This window comes from Lygodium microphyllum, chromosome 16, assembly GCF_053477565.2.
Source record: "Lygodium microphyllum isolate KBCC chromosome 16, Lygodium_microphyllum_v1.1.10, whole genome shotgun sequence".
NCBI classification, from domain to species: Eukaryota; Viridiplantae; Streptophyta; class Polypodiopsida; order Schizaeales; family Lygodiaceae; genus Lygodium; species Lygodium microphyllum.
The window spans coordinates 93886582-93908914 of NC_141150.1; the positions used below are offsets into that span (position 1 = coordinate 93886582).

At 39.7% G+C, this 22333-nt stretch overlaps 1 protein-coding gene across 2 annotated transcripts; it reads right to left on the bottom strand.

Annotated features, from left to right (window-relative positions):
* Positions 1 to 809: 809 nt before the first annotated feature.
* LOC148023132 (uncharacterized) lies at positions 810 to 5482 on the bottom strand. 2 transcript variants are annotated; one of them, XM_087695178.1, is made up of 5 exons: positions 4533 to 5482; positions 3612 to 4160; positions 2539 to 2967; positions 2309 to 2434; positions 810 to 1848 (listed from the first exon to the last, which is right to left on the bottom strand). In XM_087695178.1, the coding sequence occupies exons 1-5, from the start codon at positions 4806 to 4808 to the stop codon at positions 1339 to 1341; spliced, it is 1890 nt and encodes a 629-aa protein (XP_087551304.1). In that variant the 5' UTR covers positions 4809 to 5482; the 3' UTR covers positions 810 to 1338. The 2 variants fall into 2 exon arrangements, with proteins under 2 accessions (XP_087551304.1, XP_087551303.1); XM_087695177.1 differs by having other exon boundaries at positions 810 to 1851.
* Between the last annotated feature and the right edge of the window lie 16851 nt (positions 5483 to 22333).

Sequence of the window (22333 nt, forward strand, 5' to 3'; positions counted from 1 at the left end):
CATTGTATGTTCCTTACAATTGCAATGGGAGTTTGTTAGCTGAAGGGTCACATGGTCAAAGTCGAATGGTGTGTTGGTGACACACCTATGTGGGTTTATGAAGGGCTAGGTTCGATCCCAAGGACAAACTAGCCTAATTTGCCTCACACATGAGAGGCCTTGGCATGACATCTCAAAAGTATTATTTAAAAAAGAGAAACTAAAATAGAGCAAATATCTTTTGAAACATGTTTATTTGCATGTTTAAGTACTTAGGACATTTCCTCTGACCGAAACAGAAAGTAGGTTTATTGCATGCTAAAAAGTATATGTTCATTCTTGATATTGTAAATTGCAATTAGGAATTATATTAATACATGAAAGGTCCTAGGTGGTCAGAATGGTTCTAGCTCGAGATTTTGAGGACTTGCATACAAAAGGCATCAATCAAAAGGACATATTGTTTATTACATGAGAAGTCCTAGGTGGTTAGTATGGTTCTAGCTTGAGATTTCGAGGACTTGCATACAAAAGACATTAATCAATAGGATAGTGTCTATTAAGGTTATTGTAAATTTTAGTTGTACAACCACGATAAGATAAATGGAACGATAATCTAAACACTAAAACCAAGAAATTAAAAACTAAGCGCATGAGAGAGAGAGAGAGAGAGAGAGAGAGAGAGAGAGAGAGAGAGAGAGAGAGAGAGAGAGAGAGAGAGAGAGAGAGAGAGAGAGAGAGAGAGAGAGAGAGAGAGAGAGAGAGAGAGAGAGAATGCATGTGAGTGAAATGTTCATCTGGGCTCATGGTTGTAAAATATGTGTATTTACATGGTTCAATATGAAATTCAAATGTTCACATGTTGATTGGAGCATGTAGAATGATGATGCTTGCACATATACAAGAGAATAACTAATATATAGAGACAAATTGAAGGTTGTAATTTGAACCATAGAAGGCTGCATAATCCTTTGATGAGGTATTATGGTAAGAATCAGAATATTACATGAATTATCGTGAGGTTTGGGTCTTCATATTGGTTGTTGACCAACTTACTTCACACTTATTTGTTTGATCCATACACTAGGTAGCTTGTATTTAGAATCTTACAATGGCACTACAAGGGGGAAAATTTTTGTACCATGTAACTTTATATTCATGAACTTAAAGTCTTTAAATGGCTTAATTTTTGAGTTCATCAAGAATGTAGGATAGAATAAATTGGATGTGATAGAGGAGTGTAATATTGAATTTGGCATGAGATGCAATTGATGGAGTAGTGCTATTAGTATTAACATCACATGGTCACTCTTGAGTTTAGAAGTGGCATGATGTTCTACTTCTTAGGGAGAATGCCAATTAAGTTCTTAGGGAATAAGGAGATGGGGGCATGTGATTATATGTTGGAGTACCAACTCTATCCATCTCAATAATTTTAATTCCAGGTGGATCATCATCAAGGGTTCCCAAAGTCACTTTATGAGCATGGTACAAGGCCAACGGAGTCGGTATTACATGTTCCTCATCATATCCCTCTAAAAGTAATTGTTGTGACTTTTGTACATTGTCATAGTAATTATCTAGTTCTTGCTCATCTCTTCTCTCCCATAGAGCTGCTGCATTACTTTCCCATTGATCTTGATATGGATCACCTTCTTGGTAGTTAGAAAGCAAAGGTAATTGGTTAACTTGCGTTTGTGCCATCATCCAACCCTCCAACCAACTCCAATCTTTGTGTAACTTATCAGGCTCATTCTCTTCAAATGGAAACCTGAATGAAACATCACCTATATCCAAATATTCCTTATGTTGTTGCTTGAAGTCGATTGAACTCCTTCTTGAGCTTGTAGTAGTTGATTGCCTTGATGCCTTCTACAAAAGTAAACTCACAAAATATCATGATTGATTTTTGTTAATATTTAGTAAAATGAAAATGATGTTGAGAAGTGATTGAGGGATCTAGTTGTTTGAACTTCTTTCTAGACTCATGAAGATAAATCATATAAGAAAAGGTGTATGTATATATGCATGCATATATGTAGATATGTCTTTATGTGTGTGTGTGTGCATGACAAAGTATGAATCATATTAGAAAGAACATATGTACACACGTATGCATGTGCACTTATATCCCTCTTGCTATGTATGTATGTATGTATGTATGCATATATATATATATATATATATGTAGCTATTTATCTAGGCAAGCAAATATGCATGCATATATACATGCATTGATATTTACATGTATATACACATGAATGCATACATGCCCTACCATGTATCCAATCACAAAATGGATCTCATATCTCTCTATCACTAGTCTTACTTGGTTTGTTTCTACATAAGCCAAAGTTGTTTGTCTTGTAGTTGAACCATGTTGCTTTTTTGAGTAGTTAAACTCAAGTTCGTCTTTTAGGAGGTGTGCGCCATCCCAATCTCTTAGCTCTTTGTCCTACAATTAAAAAACAAGTAAATACTTGACATTTTGATTGTGAAAAAACAAACCCACTTTAATTCTAGCAAGTCTATATTAAGCTTGTAATCAAAATAACTTACCAAAGAGTTTTCCCTTGATTGCTCTTGTTGTTCTTGCAACTTTTCTTTGATTTGTTGTTGCAGCTGCATATGGACCTTATGCTTGGATACCATAGTATCTTGTAGTTTCTTTTGTTGATTTAGGTAAGCCACTCGAGCATCATGCACGTGTTGTAACTGTTTGTAAGCTTCGTCCACTTGCTTCAAGATAAGGTGTTGATTATGTTGAATCCTACTAGAAGGTGTATATGCTTCCTCCAACTCATGTCTCTCCTCAATAACTTGTCTCATCATTGCCTTCTTCACTTGCCTTGCCCTAACCCTTGCTTGTAGCCTCACTAAGGCTTGCATACAACGTAAGGAGATCTTAGCTTGTCTACGCACAAGATGCCCCCTAACGATAGCCTGGAGTTTCACCAAGGCCTTCAATGAATGTAGTGCTTGCCTTGCCTACAAAAGCCATTTAAGGAATTTAGGAACTAAAGTCTAGCATTTTTGCATATAATACTACTTTTCATTGTGAAAAGTTGCACATTAGAAATACTTTGGTATCATAAAGTTGGATTTCATATAGTGGGCCTATAACAAACATGTGCACTAGCTTAGTTTATTGAAGAAGCTAATCAGTGTTTGTATTTATTATTATCCATTCATTGCACACTCAAATGAAATTAAGTAGAGCTTAATTCAACAAACTTGATTTAAAAAGAGGTTTTCTTCCCCATTGAAAGGTTTCGGTTCAAAAAGATTTTTACGAATTTAGTTAGTTGGAAATCAAAACTTAGAATTCTAAATGGAAGTTCCAATGTGTGTTCATGGAAGTAAGTGAAGCTATTGGTGACACTAAGTGTACAACATGGAATTAGCTATGTATATGCACTACTTTTACCATGGATAGCGAGTCCAAGCTAACAAAATGCATATAAATCATATGCTAGGTAGATGCTTTTTTGCTAATAATATAAGGAAATGAATCATTGGGCAAATCACATCAATGGTTTTAAATTAACATTGTGAGAGATTTATCATGTTACAAACTTGCTACTAAATGCTACTAGCAAAGTCCTAATTTTTTACAAAAAATCTCAACTCACCAAATGGCCTCGAAATGCTGCTTGGATCATGGTTGCTGCCCTACCTTTAATGGCTATGATATCATGAATTGGGTGGAGGATTTGATGATCATGTGGGTAGAAATGTGGAGGCCTTCTGACATTATATCCATCATTGTGATCATTATCAGGACTGTTGTCATCAATCTCCGCTTGAGCATCTCCCTCTTGATCTTCTAAATCAAAGTCCTCACCTTGTCTGTTGGGACCTGATTGTGGGCCATTAACATTATTGTAGACTGTAAGCTTCACAATGTCAGCAGCAGCTTGTGCCGCCATGGCAGCTGCAGAGGCAGCCGCCATTGCTTGAGCATGGAGTTTTCTACGACTGGCATCGTGATCATTAGCAACCCTTTGACGTTGATGAAGGACTAACCCCCGATTCATTGCCATTAGTTCATAGTCTGCGGGCTTGTCCTTGAGCATCATCATGTTGTGCCGTCTTGAACCATAATCAGGAGCTGCATCCATGGACTGATTGAGCTTCAACTTGTCATGGTTTTGCAGAGAGAACCTCCTAACATTTCTTCTCTGTAAACAGAAACGTTTCACAAACATTTTAGAACGATTGATGTGAAGGATCCTCTAAAATGAAATTGAGATATGAAAAACTGATTGTTTACAAAACCTCTAAACCACACATACACCACCTAAAGAGGCAAGGCCAGCTAGTCCTGGTGATTTATGAGAAGACTAAAAAATTTAGACCAATTGGCTACTAAAAATCTCAACGACTGGTATTTAGACCAATTGAGTACTAAATAAGAAATTTACAGCAATTGACTACTAAAAGTCGAAACAATTGGTAATAGATTTTTAAAAGAAGTTCAGAGTTTGTTTCTGGTAGGTTACACGATAAGGACGGGCGTCTAGCAATGAGGATAGAGATTTGCAAAAGCTTACATAATTAGGGGCCTTGTTGGTAAGGGCCAATTGCTCTCGGCCCAATCTTGATAGGAAGGTGTGGTGATCCATGCTTGATCTATATGGGAGAGTCTGCTGTGACTGATGATGATGAGAGGGTTTGAGATGATGATGCTCAAAGCTGCTAATAAGCTTGTTGGGTGCAGCGCTAGCTGGAGGATATGGTGACGATGATCTCTGCAATGCTGGTTGTCTTTTTCTCGTTGCACCTGCTGCAGCTGCAGCCCCCCAATCGGACCCCCCCTGATGACCCATATCAGTAATTTGATCCGACTTATGGATGTCAATTAGGAGAGATCAGATCATCATCAACCAATATCAATAATTTGATCAGAACATCATTGCAACCCACGTCAATAATCTTATCAGATCATTGCAACCCATATCAATAATTTGATCGGGGACTATGAACGTCAATCAGGAGGGATCCGATCATTGCAATCGGCTGGCAAAGTTCATAGGAAAGCAAAAATTGCACCATATCTGGCCATCATTCCATTGCAGGTTCCCTGCTGTAATCGCTTAATTAGCATTAATTCTGCCATGTTCAAAGCAATAATCAATCACCCACGTATCCAGCAGTTCTTTGTCAATGTGGGCAATATTCAGAATCTAAAACTTGCAGATGATTTGATTTCTATTCTGCTGCGTTTTTCCTGCCCCATTAATCAAATTTCGTTATAATCACTTGACAAGCCCACCATTATTATCAGTATCCATGGAAGCTGCGATCATCAGTATCTGCGGAAGCTCTAATCACGATCGGCATAAACCAGCCGATCATCAGTATCCATCGACGCCATGGAAGGTGCAATTCAGCTTTTCACTAATATCATGAGACTGCCTCATGTGCGTCCCTGTCAAAATCAAGTGGAGTCGAGTGGAAATTAGAGAGGCAGACATGGCCTCTTCAATAGCTTTCAAGGAGATACGCATGCTTCGCCAGCCCCTAAATCTCTCGTCTGATTATTAATGTGAGGAGGATCGTGAGGGAAGACGTGCTTCCACACTAGCATTTAAAGAATTGTTGTGAGTCAACGTCCTTAATAAGCTCTCAATTAGAGAGGGAGGTCTTTAAATCAAGTATCATGGATCGTCATGTGCCATAGTCCCATGGCTCATTGGCTTGATTCCCATAGTACTCGCATAAGTTATGGTACATCCTTAAGGCATCTACTAAGGAGGTCTCTAAAACAAGCACAATCTATCATGTGCCACAACCTCATGGCCCATTGACTTGATGCCCATAACACTCATATATGTTAGAGCAAGGACACACCTAGGCAAATTGTACTTCCACAAGTCCATGCGGTTAAGTTTAATAATGCATTGATGATTTAATTAACCACACTTAACTATTGTATTAGAACTTTTGGAGTTGATGGAGTACCTCCATGAACTAGCTAGAGCTCAAAACACATGGTAGTCATTCATTGGTACGTTTTTCATTCTCTCTCTTCAAGTCTCCTTTCTCTCACCACTCTCTCCTTTAAATGGGTGCGTATAGTCTCTTTCTACTAGTTGGTGGAGGTGGGGTCCAAGTTAACTTTGCAACCATGTGTCTACTATACCTTTACTCCAATTTCTACACATCCAAGTCAATGAACTTGGGTGTTGTGCAGTTCTTATGGCACAACCTCAAGGTATCTACTAATTGCATTGGCACAAGTCATGCCACAACCTCGCAACATCTATCGATAGCACTTAACTACCTAGCCCAAGCTACAACCTATCCACTATTGTTTGGACCAAGGAATTTGCTGACCCATCTCATGCTCTAGTCGCATTGGCCCATGACTATATCCATATAATTGTGAGTATTTAAACAAACCTACATGTATTTGCATTCCTATGTAGATTCCCTCAATGCCTATCTCCTACATTGTGAGTGCTTCAATTCCAATGTTATGTCACCAAGGAGGAAACTTAGCAAAATTGAAAGCAAGCAATGCAAGCACAAAAAAGGGATTACATGTCTAAATAAAAAGGCCAAGGATTTGGTATATGCCATGTTGTGTTTTCCCCTACATGAATGTTAGGAGGTGCTATCTTTATTGCTCGAGGGATATGGCCTTAAATAGTTCTCTTCCATGCATTGGGCATGTTCTCAAGGGATGGCCTTAAATGGCTCTTCCTCAAGCAAAAAGTTGACAAAGTTGTTTTATTTTTTCGTCAAGCGTAGCACTTGCTCTTGTGTGCCCATGAGCCATTACTAGCGCTTCCATGTGTTAAGACTTCTTTCAAGCACTCTTTTTTGTAGTTGGGTGCCCACAGAGATCTCCTGACTATTTATATTTATGACTAACCATTGTTTATTAATTGATATTTTAGTATAAAAAATGATTAATTTATAATTTTATTGGTACCATTAGGAATATTTATTTTAGAGGTGTATTGATAAATTCATTTTTATGACATTAGTGATTATTGATTTTTTGAAGGTGCCTAACAACGAGTCATTCAATTGATGGGTGTATAGACAAAGGACTTAATATTTAAATGATGGTTTCATACTTTAGATTGCTTTGCAAGCACAATTAGAAAACCTTGCCTACAATTTTTTACAAAGGGTTGTTTTGGGCATATGTTAAAAAGCCCTCTCAATGTATGGTTGGAGATTGCACCCAATTCATGCCGTGCTCTTGTCTCTTTATTTTTATTTTTTATACTTAGTGAAAGAGAAGCGAGAGAAAGACTAAATACATGCTTCTTTCATTCACTACGCACACAATTCTCATATGATCTTTCCAATTCATGTTGTGCTCTTGTCTCTTTATTTTTATTTTTTATATTTAGTGAAAGAGAGGTGAGAGAAAGACTAAATACATGTTTCTTTCATTCACTAGGCACACAATTCTCATATGATCTCTCCAATATATACATTTCTTCCATTTAATGGTGTTGTAATAACTTGCTAAACATCATATCCTATTATGTCATGAACATCATGTCACTTAAACATGATAATGTAGGTCATGTGGCATAAGGACCCCTTCTACTTATAATAAGATCCATTTGGAAACCATTGAGAGCTAGTAAGAGTGTCAACGCTCTTGGGAGCACACCACTAAGACCCACAAACTGCTTATTGCTTCAAGCATTTCAAGTTGAGAGCTGTGGCTACCTCTCACATGGTTGTGCACACTCTCACACACACAAGTATAGCGAGCTTACCTTTGAATCCGATTGAGTTGCCTCCTCCCACGAATCAGCCTTGATAGCTCCATGATCCAAGATGCGCTTTCAAGCAAGATCCATCTCCAAGCTCCAAGCTTCAAGTTCTATAGCCACCGTGCAAGAAAAGAGAAGAGAAGAAGGAGAAGATGAAGAGAGAAGAAGAAGAGCTTCTCCACGGTCCCACACACACACACACACTCTCTCTCTCTTTCTCTCTCTCCCTTTCTCACACTCCCTCTCTTCCCCTCTCATACACAAGAATGAAGCAAGAAGCAAGAAACAAGAAACAAGAAGAGAGCAGGTTTGGCCACACACCAAGAATGAGCTTCTTCATTCACTTTTTGACTTGTATACATGCCCTATCTCCTCCTTGGGTGGCCATCCCCTTTTTGGTCTGGTCTTTATCTATTCCCCCACTCCTTTTCCTCCTCCCTTCCTATTAGCATGGCCTTAACCCGTGCCTCTTATTCTTTACAACTTGTACAATATGCTCTTTTATAAAATAAATTACAATGCACATGGTGTTTTTTTTGCAAAAATATTAAGATGCGCTTATTCTTGTGTGCCTCCCTCTCATATTAAGAATTTTTTCCTGTGCTTTGTGTCTTCAAATTTTCCTTAATGTTCCTTTATTCTCCGTCTTCCTCTTGCCTTGGGACTGTCTTTCACTTTCGACTTTTTGGATTTTTTGTCTTGGTCTTCTGAGGGTTAACATTACTCCCCTCTTAGTTGAGTGTCAGTCCCATGGCACTTGATGGTATAGGGGGCTGAAGATGTTGAGGGTTGGTGTGGAATGGTTCTTGGAGCCTTTGGGGAGGTTGGTCATATTGGAGATGCTATGTGAAGCAAGTTTTAAGGTTCTAATGTCGAAGATAGATTGGTGATTGAAGAAGGACTCCACAGTTATTGGCTTGCCATGCCGCTGCACAACGTACTTGAAAAGAAGAATGAGTGCACTTCATAGGGGGGTGTGTCTACCTTACCGTGCAATGCACTGTGCTACACTGTGCAAGTGATGGTGGAACTAGGAGATGGGTCCTAAGGTGTTGTCCCATACTTGAGGACCTAGTTCATGTAAAGGGAGGTGTTGCGTGTGACTTAGGGAGACAGGTCTATCAAAATGTCCTGCCCTTGATATGCCCTAAGTTTCAAAGTGGAGGAGGGGTTGGGTGGTCCCTAGGTACAATGGTTGTGACACTCATAGAGTACAAATGGAAGGATTGCATTTTTTTTCTTTTCTTTTTCACTTATTTTCTCTTATATTATTTTCTCTTTTTTTTTTCTTTTTTTTTTTGGTTACAAGGGAGCATGTTAAGTGGCATCTCATTCATGGGCAAGGGCCAAGCTACGAGGAGGCTTGAGGGAGTTGCTTATGACTTTGTATATAGCCCTTCAAGTTGATTCTTACATTGAGGGGTGTGGTGGATAAAAAAGGGTGGTTGCACCCAGTAAACCTAATCTCGCTCATATATTCTAATAAGCTCATACAATATGCTGGCAAGAGGGTGGCTCTCATCATGAGGCGAATCATTGCACAACTATCTATCCCTACATTATTGTCAAAGACGAGGGGTGGTAACCACTCTTCCTTTGGAGTAGGCTTTTGTTTTAGTAAGATTCTCAAGAGATGGAGATAATTACAAGTGGTGATGAAGATAGGATCTGGGAAAGGACAGAATTCCTTGAGGAAGGATAGTATGGATGGGTGGAGGTCCCTCTCTATGAAGGTTAAGCACTCCTTCGAATATGTGGCATATTCACATTGTAGATCTTAGAGAAATCGTACCTACCATGCACCTCCTGGTTGAAATCAGCTCCAATTCTCCACGGGTAGGGTATGTAGATAGGATTATTCCTCTCATATGGTAGTGTGTTATAGAATGCTATCCAGACGTCTAAGTTAGAGTCTCAAATGTTTCTTCCCCACTTTGGTTGTGCTTCATACCCCTCCACTTTCTTGGGCACCTCCATCACCTTGTCCTCCCAATAGCCTATAAGCTCTTGTTGCCATCTTGTGGGGTGTCTAATTCTCTCCTCCGACCATTGCTTCCATAGCCTTGCCAATAGCTTTATCGCTTCCTCCACTACCCTTGGAGATAGCACTCTGTCTAGTGTTTGAGGGAAGGTGAAGGTGAATTCAAAGGGTTGGCTGCAATTCTCCCATTGCTCCCATACTACAAGCTCGTAGTTCTAGTTCTTCATAGGATAACACTCCTCTCCTTGAGGAATGGCCACATTAGGAACTTTTTGTGGCTTGGCTTGGAGTTTTCTTCGTAGTAGCTCTACCTGTTCTCTTTGCTTGTGCCTCATTTCCACCGTTCTCTCAGGGGGTATGATTTCCTCACCTTGCTCTTTTGTTTGTGCTTGTGTTTGCAGTGGGGGGCTTGGTTCATGTGGTTGCTGATTCTCATCGTGGTTTGACTCAAAGTTTGGCCCCTTTTCATGTATTGGCTTTCTCATCTCCTCAGGGGGGAATATTTTGCACTTAGATCTGATCAGAATAGCATATTTCAAAAGGATAGAGGCAAGTTCAAATTTTCTTTGATTCCATTAGATCACGACTATCTACAAGTCAAGGGTTTGTGTGTGCATTATGGAAGATATAAAAATCAAATTTTACTACCTTTTACATGAATCAAATATTTAACTGATAAGTGGATCTTTCACATTTTGATGCTCATACAATATTATTTTCATCCTCGGATCCACCTTCGTCAAATAAATATTAAGAAATTATCAACGAGTTCTGTTTTAGTATTAGCTTATTCTTTAGGTACTCAATCAATGACTAAAAAAGTTCAGGTTCTCTTTGTAGGATGCCATGCTTGTTGGTCTTGCTCCCCAAACCCTATTAATTCAAGTTTTTGCATGGATAATCTAGCCGTGATCAAATGAGCTCTTTATTCCTCCACACCTAAGTTGGTACTTGGTTTGGGCGCCTTAGCATGGAGTCCATGTTTAAGTGCTCTCCTTGCCAGCTCTAACTTTCTTTTGAGTTCATCAATCGTCTCTTCCTCTCTTGTCTAGGGATATTCAGTACCATGTTTAAGAGAAGGCTTTTTGTTGCTCAAGCATCTTTGTCTCCACAACTTCAACTTTGCTTTCCACCATAGTGCGTTCACTCTTTGAATGTGCCATGCGGTAAACCAAATCTTTAATCCTGTCATCATTTTTAGCTGCCCATTCTTCCACCTTTCCTTTCATTTTCTCCAATCCTTGGTTTTGGTATTATGCAAGGGTAGTGATTACTTGCTCTTGCTCTTGCCATAATGTACTCATTTGTTCCTTCTCTCAGTTTTGGCGCACTACTTGTTCCCTTAAAATAGTTTGCTCATGGAGTGTTGTGTAAAGTTGATTATGTAGCTCAACCATCTTTCTCCTTGCTTCTTGCTCACCTTGCGCCTTTGCCTCTTGTAGTTTTTTGGGTAATTATTCTCTTTGTTGCTTCTAGCTATTGACCTCTTTCTCATGGCATCGCTTGTCTCTTGAGATGCGAGAGTGCATTGTGCCTCTAGAGCAATGCGGCTCTCCCTTTCTTCATCATATAGGTCTCGCATGTTCTCTTCACCCTGCCTTGCCTTTAAGGTCTCTTTTAATGCCATCACTTCCCTGGTTATTATGGCCATTTGCCTAGTTTGTTCTTTCTAGCTGGTAGGTTGCAAAGGTATTCCTTTCTTCATCTAGCTTGGTAAGTGCGGCCTTTCTTTCTTCATTCATCTTGTCATGTTGACTCTGAAATTCTTTCACTAGCTCATCATATTCTTCTGTGTTGTGCATTGCTAAGGGCACCAAAGTAGTAGATACTTCAAGGTACGGTACCTTCGGTCCTTGGCATGATTCCGCATTAGCTGCTACTGCTAGCCTTTTGGTTCTTGCGAGTGGAGCTCCTTCGCTTGGTGCAAACACAAGCTCTTGCACTTTTCTTATGAGATATTGTACCCAAGCCATGACATTACTTTCATTGACTACCCCTTCTATGGTTCCTTGCATTGAAGTGGTCGTGCTAACCATGACTGGTGGGGGTGGGTGTAGTGGAGCCTTTCCCTTGACAATTACCATAGGCCATTGTTTCACCTTTTTTGTAGCAGCAGTTGTGCTAGGCACGTCTCCATGTTCTGAGCTTCGCATGGCTAGCTCTTTAGATCGAGAGGGTTGCTCTATTGATCTTCTAATGGCAAGAGCTATCTGCTCATCCTCCTCTCTTATCAACCTTTCTTCCTCTTCCTCTTGTTTCTTTTTACATTCTTCTTCAGATCTTTTTAACTCCTCTTCCACTCTCCACAAGCGCTCATCTTCTTCCTTCCGTCTTTTTTTACGTTCTTCTTCTAGTCTCCTTGATTTTGCTTGGGCTACTTCTAGGTCTCTGTCCCCTTCTGATGTGGCTTTGGTCTTTCTGCTTGGGATTATCAACATGATTCTTCTTCTTTATCCTTGGCTTGATGGTGCAGAACCCTGCTTCCTCTGTTCACTAACCATCCTCGCGCTCAAAGTTTCTTGTTGTTGAGTTGGGTGGTCGACTTCTCCCTTCTTAGCAGCTTGTGCTGCCTTCTCTTGCTATATTGAACTCTATTGAATTCTTCTTTCCCCAAATTCCCTATTGAGAATGAAGTGGGAGGGCTCACTAGAATGGGAGAGCAATGTTCTTCTTGGGTTGGTGATCATTTAGGGGTCTCCTCCACTACTTCTCTTTCCATCTCCCTCACAGCTTCATGTATTATGGCTATCAGCGCCCCTCTCAACCCTATGGTGGTCGACACCTTGGATGTAGGTTTTTTCCTATTTGATTTCACTATTGTAGCTAGAGACTCTCCTCATGTTGCCCTTGGAGTTGTTATTAGACCTTTGTCAATGCTTGGATTTTTTTTTGGACATAAGCATTCCAGTTTACCTCATTCAGTGTATTTGTCGCAAGGAGTTCAAGTAAGGGCACTCCTATTTTGTTCATAAGGGTGTTATATCTTTGACTGGAGAAGAGAGTGTGGACCATCTTCACTCGCAGTCTGATGGTGGGCTCAAGAATATCAACCAAGCTGATTCTATTATTCGTGTAAACTTTCTTCTTATCCATTCCTATCATCCCATAGACATCTCTCTTCAACCTCTTTTTCGGCTTATCCACTAAACCCAAGGCCTTCTCCATGACCTCGAGGCTAAGGTTTGACTTCCACCCTCCTAGTGGCATCTCCCTGTTTGATTGTCACCATGCCACTATTCTTCCATATACCAAAGGTTTTCAAAAATTTGGTGTATTTGCTATGATCTATGTCATGGACCACCTTCTCTAGGTACTTAGCAAGATTGCACTAGTCTATTATATATTTTATTGCCTCTTTCGATGTCACCAGCTTCTCTAGGTTATGGATGCTGCAGTATTTCAACTAGTTGAAGGCGTGTGTCTCAATGGCTAAGTAGTATTTTTTGTGTTCTTCCTTTGAGAATGGGAGCTTGTTGGATTTATTGTGCTGCCCTGCCATTTGGGTTCGAGTCACCGCACAATAGCCCACAAAGAGTTCTCTTTGAAGTGTTGAAATGCATGGGTCTAGGGCATGGCTATGGTGGATGATAGATGTAAACAAGACTCATGAAGACATAGAGTTGACAACTATTTATTACACAAGTGAATTAGGTTCCAAGATTGAGACTTGGACTCATAAAGACAATCTTGGATATGTAGACAATGACACACACACACACACACACACACACACACACACACACACACACACACACACACTTACTTGAGTGAAATGACAAAAGTACTATGACATTGCATTCAAATGATAGGCAAGTACAATGCTTTATAGCTTGAGGATAGGTAGCACTTTCTACCACTGTGCTTATGGGATTGAGCAAGCCTACATATCCTTACCTCAACTGCTCCATACAAAGGGGCTACACTAGGTGTGATAGCCTAATTCTCAACATGAAGGACTTTTCTTGCATAAAAGGTAAAGCGATTAGAAAGAAACGCTATTAGTGGTGAAATGTATAAACCAAAAAATGAAACTTTTCACATCAATCAATTCGTACATTCCACACAAGAAATTCATGGAGATTTTTTAATAAAATAAGAAGAAAATTTAATTCATCCTTTTCTTTTTAAAGTTCAACTCCTATTTCGATTTTTCATTCACCTTTTACTTTACCCCTCCCCCTTGGAAATGATGAAAATCCTTCCTAGGTTTGTGGAAGTAAAGGTGTAAGGGCCTTTACTGCATCCTTGGTGTGTCTCACTGTTTCAAGAGCCAGTTGTAAAAGGTTGGTTTATACTCTAATGTCGCATGATAGTCCATATCCTATGGATGAAGGCCCACTTGTGTGATATAAGTCAATAGTTCAGTGAAGAGGTCACTTGAGTTGATTCGGCTTGTAATATGGAGTTCCTCCTTTGAAATGAAGTTGGGGCTACATATGTTTGGCCATACTTAGAAGTCTTGATGGCACGTCGTTCTTCCACATTGGTCATGATTTGATAACCCTCTTTTCCCATTGAATGCACAGAGTATACCACTTGTGTAAGAAATTGGACTTAGATTCAACTAATCGTTGGAGCTTAGCAAGTTCCTATGATGTCATGGGAAATTTCCTCTTCTTGAACGATGTGATTAAGTGTTGGTTTAAGGCTTATTCTTTTGAAATTTCATTGGCAGTCAACTCTTCTGCAATGGTGGAAGCCTTTGTGAAGATGAATTCGTATTCTTCCCAAGAACACAACAAGGAACGTACCTCATTTACTCTGTGCTTGTCAAGTAGGCTTAGGTCCAAGCATTTGTAACTTCTAGCAAACAATGTGAAAGTTGAGTCCAATTGTCAAATGCACATTACTAAGTCATCTCATGTGTCCATGGCCATGTTGGAAGCCAATTCAAGAATGGATCATTGTTGCTATGATGGCTTCAGGCCTACTAGTGGCTTTGGTTTAATTAGATCAGGATAGGTTGTTAAGTGGTGTTTCTACTTTGGGACTCTCATCGGGTTTGGTAAGCATGGATTGAGAAGTTAATTGGGTTTGAATTTCAGTTGATGCTTTGTTATTGGACTGTTAGTGATGATCACATCAAAGTTATTAGGTGGGAGCTCATTAATGATTGGTTGCTCATCGATGATTGGCTCTAAGCTTTTGATCAATAGACCATTGAAGCACTCATGGATTGAGCACCCTTCCTCTTGGCTTTTCTCTTACATTGTTTTGTTTTACATTTTTGGGCATTATTTTATGGAGCTTGGGATTGAGAGGCATACATGCCACTTGTGAGTCTGGGTAGCCACATCAAGGTGTTACCTTCATAGTAACCTTAGGCATGCAATAGGGCTTTTGGGACCTAACATGGCCTAGTCACCTGTGTACTATAGGAGCGTCAACTCCTTTGTTTAGGTCTAGAGTGTGAGGCATGAAAATTATGAGTTCCTAATGATTGGCTTTTGTGAGGCTGTGGTCTATGCTTGGGGATCCACTTGACTGTTTGATTCGTAGCTTTGGGTGTGGTTTTTAAACACTGGTGGGACTTCATATTAATGGGTGTACGTTGTGGTGCACTACCCCCTCCTTAGGGTTGACATTAGGGTTAACTGCTACCCGTGGTACTATAGGCTTTTGGATGGCTATGGTGTCCTTACTGAAAGCCGTTTACTATTCTAACATTGCTTATGGCAAGGTGGATACACTACGAGTTGTAATCAACATTATTGTGACCTTGTTTTTTGAACAAATGAATTAGTAGTGTTTCCTTGCCAACACTTTGTTTATCAGGTAGTACATAAAAGATAATGGGTAGACTCTTAGTCTCAATAGAAACCATTAGTTTGCACTTCCCTAAGAGTGGATAGGACTGCCTCCCAAATGGGCTGAGTTTTGCATTGGTTGGTTGCAATTGGGATTGACCAATAGTGGTCCAATGATCATACGTTAAGATATTATAGTCAACTCCCTCATCAATTAGCATGTCAAAGGTGTGTGCCTTTTGAGCGGTCATTGTTATATGCAGGTAGGTTGTCGCTACTGCTCAATCTCATCCTCTATTTCAATGATAGTTGCAACTCTCACATTCATTAGTGATTCTATCATTGGAGGTTCATGGAGTGGATGTGATGGAAGGTAGTACTTTTTAATGTGACATTCGTTGAGAAACTCGATGGCCTTCCCCTCTAAGGTTTAGAGTTCTACATTGCTTGAGGACTCTAAACCATAGAGGGCAAGGTTTGCAACATCAGTAGAACAAGCAATGTAGAACTCTAAACCTTGCTTATTCTACTGATGTTGCGAACCACCTTTACCATATAAGCATAATGAGCTATATAACTTTCAAAACCAAATCTTTTAATAGGATATCTGACCCTATTAGACTTGTGTACCACTCGATCACTCAATGGAACCTTTATATTACCATGTGCTCTTTGTGCACCTGGAGTCTTGAGACTAGAGGAATGCCAAGCTCATCATCCAAATTCTTTGAATCACTCGAATCTCCATCAAACCCCAAAAGACTAGCACATGCATCATTTCCATCATCTAACACTTTTTTCTTCCCTTTGTCTTGACTTACAACACTTGTAGATGCACTTGAAGATGTGGGGTTACTCCTTAGTCTCCCAGACCAAGGCCTAATTGTAGATATAGTACCAGGTGATGCTTTTGGTCCACTAAATTTATGTGATTTTTGCTTTTCTTTCTATACATAACTACTAGATATGCAATACAACCAAAGATTTTCAAGATTGACACATCGGCCTTCTTGCTTGTAAAGCATTCTTCGGGGGTCATTCCATGAATTGTAGATGTGGGAGTTCTATTCATGATATAGGTAGCAGTATGAACATCTTTAGATCAAAAATATTTTGGCAAACTATTTTTAGCCATCAATGCCCATACAACTTCTACAATATGCCTATTTTTTCTTTCTATAATCCCATTTTACTATGGGGTATACTTACAAGTAAACTGTCTCTTTATCTGATAAGACCTCAAGAAGTCACTAAATACATTAGAGTGATACTCTTCCCCTCCATCTAACCTCAAACACTTAACTTTCAAGCTTGATCTATTTCAATAGCAGCCTTGAGAGTTTTGAAGTGCTCAAACACATCACTCTTTTCCTTCATGAAATACACCCATAGCTTTCTTGAACAATCATCAATAAATGTGAAAATACATACTCCCACACCAAGAGATACATTTTGTGTAGATCCCCAAAACATCTATATGCATAACATCAAGTATAATCTTGCTCACATCTCTATCATGTGAAAAATGTTGTCTTACCTACTTACCAAACTGACATACTTCATACACTTCATGAAACTTTACAACTCTAAAAGTAGACCAATCCTGTAACCAACCCTTTGGATTGTATTAATCTTAGCCTTTGTACATTTGTATGTCCAATAAGTTTGTGCCATATTTCAATGTATGCAACCACTCCTTTGCCTTTAGCATACATAGCAACATTCATAGTAGGAATTCTAGTATCTAAAGTGAACATACGACCAACTCTACTTCCTTTTTCTTGACCAACCTAGACTTATCATTAAAGTCTTCTACAAAATAACATTTTGCATTAAAACAAACCTGTAGCCCTTGCTCTACCATATGACCAATAGACACTATTGTGATAGATGGCACATGTAATATATCATATAGATTCTTTGTTTGAGCATTATACAAGGATAAGGGAACCTTTTCAATATGTGAAATTGGGTGGTATGAATCATCACATGTTTACACATAACCTAGATTTTGTAAATTATGTATCTCTCCAAACCATTCAGCATGGCTTGTCATATGATTAGATGCACTTGAATTAACATACTATATATCATCATGTGTCCCCTTTCCTATAACAACATTCATCATATATTGCATAATAAACAAATACTCATTTCTGTCTTTATTCTGTTGTGAAGATGATGCATAGTTTTCTTACTATAATCTATTAGTGTGAATATCATCATTCTTAGCATAAGATTGGGCTACAATATGACTTTTTTTGCCATAATAATGACAAACAATACAAGAATTTCCAGAACCTGTATTTTGCTATCCACCTTTTCCTCTAGAGCTTTCCATATCTCTAAAGTTTCCATGGCCTCATGAAACCTGCATTTCATCAAACTATTGATTTAACCTATTTCTTTGGTTATTACTAGCACATCTTATACCATGGCCTCTTGAAGAGGATTTACCGCATCCACTTCTTGAACTTGAGTAAAATGCTTGGACCTATTTGTCAAGATTGTGGGAGAGAAGGAAGGAGTCTCACTTGAAGCTTTCTTGCTTGCACAATGGGGGAACACACACAGAGATGGAGGCTGAAAACAGTTTTTCTCTTCTTAGTTGTGTAAGCCAAAAAGAACTCTCATACAAAGAAATAGAATAACCCTATATATGGGTCTCAAACCAAACTCAACTAACTAAGGTGGCATACTAACTGAGCCACGAACTAGAGTAGATAAGGATAGCTAGCATGTAGCTATTATTCATGGGCGGTGTACCAACCACATTTGCAACTGACAAGTCGGTGCCATAAATACACAACGGTCACCCTGGCGTATCACGAGTGGAGCTCGATATCTCAACACTCCCCCTCGAGCTCAATCCCAATTCCTGCACACCAAGCAGGTCTCTAAACTTGCGCAGCTTCTCTATGCCCAATGCCTTCGTAAATATGTCAGCTACCTGATCCTCTGTGCTGACATAAACTAGATCAATAAGACCTAGTAGAACCCTCTCTCGCACATAGTGATAATGCACCTCAATGTGCTTTGTTCTAGCATGATAGACTGGGTTATTTGCCAAGTGTATACTACTCATGTTGTCACAATAAATGACAACTAGCCCATCTGTAGGCTGATGCATATCATAAAGTAGCTTATGCAACCAAGCTACCTCACATGCAGCCATTGCTGCGCCCCTGTACTCAGCCTCTGTGCTGGATGAGGCAACTGTAGGCTGTTTCTTGCTGCTCCAAGTGACTGCAGCACTCCCAAAAGAGAACACATATCCACTGGTAGATCGTCTATCAGAAATGCTACCAGCCCAATCAGCATCAGTGTATCCATGCAACTGTATCTGAACCCCAGTCTCATAAAATAGTCCATACTGCAATGTGGACTTCACATACCTGAGTATGCGTCTAGCCGCATCCAAATGCGGTTTCCTTGGAGCCTGCATAAACTGACTTACCAATCCAACATCATAGCTCAAATTTGGCCTGGTAATAGTCATATAAATCAAGCTTCCTACTATGCGTCTGTACATAGTAGGCTCTTCCAGAAGCTCACCTGCATCTGCGCTTAGCTTCACATTCTGCTCCAAAGGAACTGAGATAGGCTTACAGCCTGCCATTCTATATTTGGACAGCATGTCCAATCCATACTGCCTCTGCAAGAGCTGTATCCCACTTGGTGATCTAATCACCTCAATGCCCAAGAAATAACGCAGCTCTCCCAAATCCTTCATCTCAAACTTCTGCTTCAATAGCATTTTCACATGAAGGATATCTTCATCACTGTCACTTGTCATAATCAAATCATCAACATAAATTACAAGTAGCATAATACATTTCTCTGTTTTTCTCACATAAAGTGAGAAATCTGCCTTCGAAATCTGAAAGCCAATAGTGACAAGATACTGTCCTATCTTGTCAGACCATGCTCTAGGTGCTTGCTTCAAGCCATACAAAGCTTTCTTCAACCTGCAAACAAACTCAGGATGAACAACATGCACATAACCTGGTGGCTGCTCCATATAGACCTCTTCTTGCAAATCACCATGCAAGAAGGCATTCTTTACATCCATCTGATGTAAAGACCATCCCTTTGATGCAGCCATAGCAATGACTGCTCTTATGGTTGCCATCCTTGCAACCGGACTGAATGTTTCTTCATAGTCAATGCCATATGTTTGTGCATACCCCTTGACTACTAATCTTGCCTTGTATCTGTTCACAGAACCATCTGCGTTGTGCTTCACCTTATAAACCCACTTACAGCCAATTGCATTCTTACCTTTAGGCAAAGATACCAATTCCCATGTAGCATTTGCTTCCAAGGCATCCATTTCTTCATCCATGGCTTTCTCCCATTTTTCTTTTTCCATGGCTTGCTCAAAAGAAGTGGGTTTTGGTTCCTGTATCACTTTGACCATATATGCATAGTGAATGGCTGTAAATCCATCATATTTCAGCCTATCCACAGGATACCTAGCTCTCGTAGACCTGTGCAAAGTAGGTTCACTCCCAGGTGCTCTCAAAACATCCCTGCTCTTCCTTACTCCAGGTGTAACAATAGAAGGAATATCCAACTCATCATCAATGCTCTGTTCTGAGCCACTGGATTCACCATCCACATAAGAGTAACCTGCATTCACATCAAACATGGGCTGATCAACCTTCTCTTTTCCTTTTCGTGATACCTGCATACCACTATCTGCATTGCTTTGAGAAGATTCTCCTGATCTCAATCTGCATGTCCATGGCAAAGAATGTGAACCACTGCTAGAGGACGCTCCAGGTCCACTAATATTTTGTGACTGCTGCTGTGAATTCTGTGCAGCATTACCATTTTGTGCATCTACATCATCAATCACATTTACTGGTTTATACCAGCTACTCATCTCATAAAAAACAACATCTCTGCTCACTGTAAACTTATGAGTAGAAGGGTTATAGCATCTATACCTTTTTGCTGCAGAGAGTAACCAATAAAGATGCACTTTTCAGCTTTTGGATCCAACTTGGATCTCAACTCATCTGGCACATGTACATAGGCAATGCAGCCAAAAATTTTCAAATGAGAAATATATGGTTTCCTATCAGTATACCTCTCCTTTGGAGTCATTCCATGTATTGCTGCAGTGGGAGTCCTGTTCATTATGTAGACTGCTATAGCAAGTGCCTCAGCCTAATAGAAATCTGGCAGGTCTTTTTCATTGAGCATGGCATGAGATACCTCTCCAATATGCCTGTTTTTCCTTTTTGCAATTCCATTTTGTTGTGGGGTATGACTGCATGAATATTGCTGCTTTATGCCATGCTCCTGCAAGAACCTTGCAAACTCATTTGAGAGGTACTCTCCCCCTCCATCTGACCTTAGGCATTTTATTTGCAGGCCTGTTTCTTTTTCAACCATAGCTTTAAGAGTTTTGAAATGCCCAAAAACTTCACTTTTCTTTTTCATAAAATACACCCAAACTTTTCTGCTATAGTCCTCAATAAAAGTGACAAAATAATGACAGCCTCCAAGAGATGTAGCTTTAGTAGTCCACACGTCAGAGTGGATTAATTCCAATGGCTTCTCACTCTCTTGAACATGTCTAGGAAATGGTTTCCTTGCCTGTTTTCCAAACTGACAGGCTTCACATACCTTATGCATTTCTGCAACCTTGAATTTGGGCAATCCTGCAACAATATTTTGGGCCTGCATTGATTTAAGTCGATGTACATTAACATGACCAATGCGTTTATGCCAGATATCAATATCTGCAACTACACCGGTCCCATGTGCAAACATTGCTGCACTCAATTCAGACATGTCTGTCACAACTCTATAGAAACAGAATTTGTATCCTTTTTCATTAATTTGTCTATATAATGATTTATTAAATTTATTTCCTTTGCACTAATTAGATATAAAGAAAAGTGCATTGGAGCTGGCCACTGATGAGTGGTCACAGGTTATGGTGGACCCACGCGGTGGGTTAGAGAAAAGATAGTTCACACTTCCACCTATATGACCCGATTGGGCGCCTGTGACTAGAACTCACGCATATCAGGGTTAGACTCGCACACATAAAGGATTGATGCCTTGAAGTGTGGGCTAGATCCACCAGAACAAACAGTTACAATCAACAAGATGGCATGATCATGAAATGCTTGTATAATGTGCATGTGTGGGCTGAGAGCTTGAAATGCACATTTCTTTGCATAGGAAAGTCACATGAAGATTCGGATACCATTTTTGTGATGTACACGGAAAAAGCTTTCATATGACACCCATATTGGGGGGGGGGGGGTCCCTAAATTTTAGGAGATCCCTAAATTTTAGGAGGTCCCTAAAATTTAGGAGCCTCGAATTAGCCTAAAAATGCTAGTCCTAAAAAATAGGGATGTCATTCTAAAAATAGTAAGTTCTGTACTCTGACTGTGCTTACTAAATTTGGTTGTTTCTATTCTTGACAGTATTCAACCCAAAAAGGAAGGCCATAGAGAAGAGACAAGTGTCAAGACACTTGTCACACAAGTTTCCAAGTGTCCCACCACTTGTCACATCTCATGACATGTGGCTGGACACTTGTCTTGTGCTACTCCACTTTCCCCTTTTGTACTAGCTCTCCCCTCTCCTATAAATAAGAGCTCGTTTTTCTTCATTCATCATCATTTTTCTTTGCTGTAAACTCATGTACAGCACCCACAGATAGCCAGAAACTGGTCCCATCCATCCCCATCATCATCCCCCACTTCTCCATTATCAAATTCCTCCATATTCCCTCTTCTATCACTGTTGTTTTACAGGACAGCAAGCCTGTAAATTCATTACAACACCTCCTTCTTGAGCTCTTTCTTCCATTTTAGCTACAAGAAGCAAGCTCTATCCATGTACTGCTGATC